At 40.0% G+C, this 3657-nt stretch overlaps 1 protein-coding gene across 1 annotated transcript; it reads left to right on the forward strand.

Moving 5' to 3' along the window:
- Positions 1-1970: 1970 nt before the first annotated feature.
- Positions 1971-2816, forward strand: LOC131996950 (uncharacterized). The gene is made up of 2 exons (XM_059367154.1): positions 1971-2479; positions 2552-2816. Exons 1-2 carry the CDS (start codon positions 1971-1973, stop codon positions 2814-2816), a joined length of 774 nt encoding a protein of 257 aa, XP_059223137.1.
- The last annotated feature ends 841 nt before the right edge of the window (positions 2817-3657 follow it).

Raw genomic sequence — 3657 nt, forward strand, 5'->3', positions numbered from 1 at the left:
GTGCCGATTTTATGATTGCATTCGGTCTTAACGTGGATTTGAAGCATCATGTGATGACCTGTTCTAACATCGAAGTACAGTTGAATGTGAGCTATAACGAGAGTACGCATATAAGGCGTCTAATTACGAACCATCCAAAGATTACACCTCCAAATGCCAAAGCCATAATATGAGTGCCAATGAATGGAGAATGTGAACCCGGTAATATGTGGGTAGTTGAACCAGCAGAAACCAAGAACAATCACATCTTAATAGCAAATGCCCTGGTTACGACCAACGATGAGGGACTAATCCCAGTTCGAGTCCTGAACTTGTCAACCAAACATGAGAAAATTGAAGAATTTTGCGATGTTGGGCAATATACACCAGCTGAAGCAATATTAAATTTAAAAAGCAGCTCAGCAGATTCATCGTTTAAGTAAAAAGCATTTAGAGGATTTCGTCAAGGGTTGGACAAGCAGTCTTTCTTCTTCTAAGAAGAATAAGGTTCCCCACGCTTGATTTGCAGAGTGGTTTCTGGCAGGTAGAGATCGCAGAAAAAAGCAAAGAGAAAACTGCATTTGGTGTTAATGGCGTACTCTGGCAATTTAACGTTATGCCATTCGGTCTTTGCAACGCCCCGGCTACTCTTGAGAAACTAATGAAGCGTGTATTGAACAGGCTTCAATGGAAGTCGTACTTGATATACCTGGACTATATTATAGTCATGGGAAAAAACCTTTGAAGAGCATCTTAAGAACTTGCAGGATGTTCTCCAGCCACTTTCAGCTGCCGGCTTGAGATTTAATTCGAAAAGTGCACCTTTTTCCAGCGTGAAGTGAAATATCTGGGGCATCGTGTTACGGCGGATGGTATATCAACTGATGACGACAAAGTCCAGGCTGTAAAAGATTGGCCGCGTCCTCTTAACCTACACGAACTACGCAGCTTTCTTGGTCTCTGTACTTATTACAGACGATTCGTTCCAAATTTCGCTAGGACAACTGCCAGCTTAAATAAATTGACACAGAAAGGCCAAAAGTTTCAATGGAGCGATGCTCAAGAGGAATCATTTCACAAGCTGAAAGAACTATTTGGTTGCCCAAAAAGTAATTGCGGATTTTTCATATAGTGGGCGTTGACAAATTATTTCACAGCTTGTGACTCTGTAATTGCATTCCTTCTTCTGTCAGTTATCGGCTGTTACTTTTAGCTTGCTTTAGAAAAAAGTGTAAAAAAAGTATATTTGATTAAAGTTCATTCTAAGTTTTATTAAAAATGCATTTAATTTCTTTTAAAAAATCCGAAATTACTTTTTGGGCAACCCAATACTATGTACAGCCCATCTTTTGGCATACCCTGTTCGCGGCGAGAAATTTGTTTTGGATACTGACGCTAGCGCATATGGTATCGGAGATGGCGCAAGAAGTCAACGGCCAAGAAACTGTCATCGGATACTACAGCCGCACGTTGTCTAAAATTGAAAGGAATTATTGCGTAACAAGAAGAGAGTTGCTGGCAGTTGTAGAAGCCATAAAACACTACCACAAGTATCTATATGGCCAGCATTTTCTGCTAAGGACTGACCATTCAGTTCTCCGATGGTTGCTCCAGTTAAAGAATTCAAAAGATAAACTGGCTCTTTGGATAGAGCGGCTTCAAAGCTACGGTTTCAGCATTCAGCATAGAAATGGTGGAAAACACGGTAATGTTGATGCCCTATGACGGCGACTATGCAGGATTGAATGCAGGTATTGCTCAAAGGCTGAATCTTAGGAAAGCATCGTGGATGTCCCACTAATGAAGATTGAGTATGGTGAGAATTGGCCGGTAGAACAGCGAAAAGATCCCATCCTAAACAAGATAAATGTGACAAAGGAAGAAGATAAAAGACCAACCCGAAAGGAAATCGCACCAGAAAGCCCTCTTCTGAAACCATATTGGGCTCAACGGGACAGTATGTTTTTCATCAATGGGTGTCTGTACTGAAAATGGGAAGCGAAGATGGAAAGACTAGCCGAAATCTAATTATTGTACCAGATTCCAAAATTATTGATATATTAGCAGAGCTCCACGATGGCCCAAGTGGAGGACACCTTGGAATAACAAAGACAGCCGAAAATTTGAAACAACGATTCTACGAGGTTGGATGCCAAAAATCCATTGCCGATTGGGTAGCCAATTTCGAAAGGTATATGAAGGCTAAACGTCCAAAACGGAAAAGTCGAGGCCATATTCAACAGTATAATTCGGGAGCTCCGTATGAAAGGATAGCAATGGATCTAGCTGGACAATTTCCAATTAGTGACTTAGGAAACCGTTATGTCCTAGTGGTAATGGAATATTTCAGCAAATGGCCAGAGGTTTATGCACAACAGAATCAAAAGCCAAAGACAATTGTGAATGTTATTAGCAAAAAAAGCATATGTCGCTATGGAGCTCCATCGGAGATACATTCTGATCAGGGCAGAAATTTTGAGTCCGCAATTTTTAAAGAAATGTGTGACTCATATGGAATCAGGAAAACCAGAACAATGCCTCTACATTCGCAATCCGACGGCATCGTGTAAAGGTTCAATCGCACCCTGGAAGAACACCTACGGAAAGTGGTAGATAAAGGCCAGAAAGACTGGGATATGCACATACCGAAATTTTTGCTGTCATATAGATCTGCAGTACACGATTCCACATCTCAGACACCGGCCAAAATTTTATTTGGAAGCGAGTTAAAATTGCATGGTGATTTGATTTTCGGTGGAAAGCCAGACGATTGTGAAGACTATCGAACAGATGTTCAGGACACCTTTCGTAAAGTTCACGATTCAGTTCGTCATTGAATAAAAATGGTTAGTAATCGGAAGAACGCAAGAAACGACTGTGCGGCAAATACTGAAGGCTTCCAAGAAGGACAGCTGATACTACTATTTAACCCACATCGAAAGAAGGGATTATGTCCGAAATTCCAAACAAATTGGGAAAGCCCATACAAATTCATCAAGAAAATAAATGACGTCGAATTCAGAAGGACGGATGTTCAAGGTCAAAAATTAAAGTGGTGCATCTAAGGCGGTTGGCCTCATATGGAACAGAAACTGTGCCTATTCGGAACGAACAGGCTTAAGCGGGGGGCAGTGTTACAATTGGGGGTTATTAGTTTCAAGGTTCCTTTAGTTTAGTTTCCGTTATTTTAAATTTAAAATTGTAACAGTTTTTTTTTATTACGCCATCACATATTGTTTCTGGAATTTCATTATTATTCTTTGTTGTTAATCTCTTACTCGTAATAATGACTATTGGGTTTCTTTTGTTTGGTTGCACCCAAGATATATTCATTTACAGATTGTGGCAGTTGCCCAACAACAAAATATTGAGTGCACTATCTGTCAAAATCAGTGATTAGTACAACTCTGATTTTGAGTATGTTACTAGTTCGCGCCATTTTTCGTTGTTTGTGTATGTGATGGTTCTTAACTTTAATAAAAAATTGTACTCAGCTGTTTACGGTACACTACCTGGTAATTATGTCATGGTTGCACCCAAGATATATTAATTTACTGGTAGTGGCAGTTGCCCAGCAACAAAACATTGAGTGCACTATCTGTCAAAATCAATGATTAGTGCAACCCCGATTTTATGTATGTTACTACTTCGAGCCATTTTTCGTTGTTTGTGTGTGTC

The sequence above is a fragment of the Stomoxys calcitrans genome, chromosome 1 (genome assembly GCF_963082655.1).
Source record: "Stomoxys calcitrans chromosome 1, idStoCalc2.1, whole genome shotgun sequence".
In the NCBI taxonomy this organism is placed as follows: Eukaryota; Metazoa; Arthropoda; class Insecta; order Diptera; family Muscidae; genus Stomoxys; species Stomoxys calcitrans.

Coding starts and splice junctions, on each gene's coding strand:
- LOC131996950 (XM_059367154.1), top strand. CDS start 1,971: ATGGGAAGCGAAGATGGAAAGACTAGCCGAAATCTAATTATTGTACCA. Junction 2,480..2,551: donor TCCGCAATTTTTAAAGAAAT/GTGTGACTCATA, acceptor CATCGTGTAAAG/GTTCAATCGCACCCTGGAAG.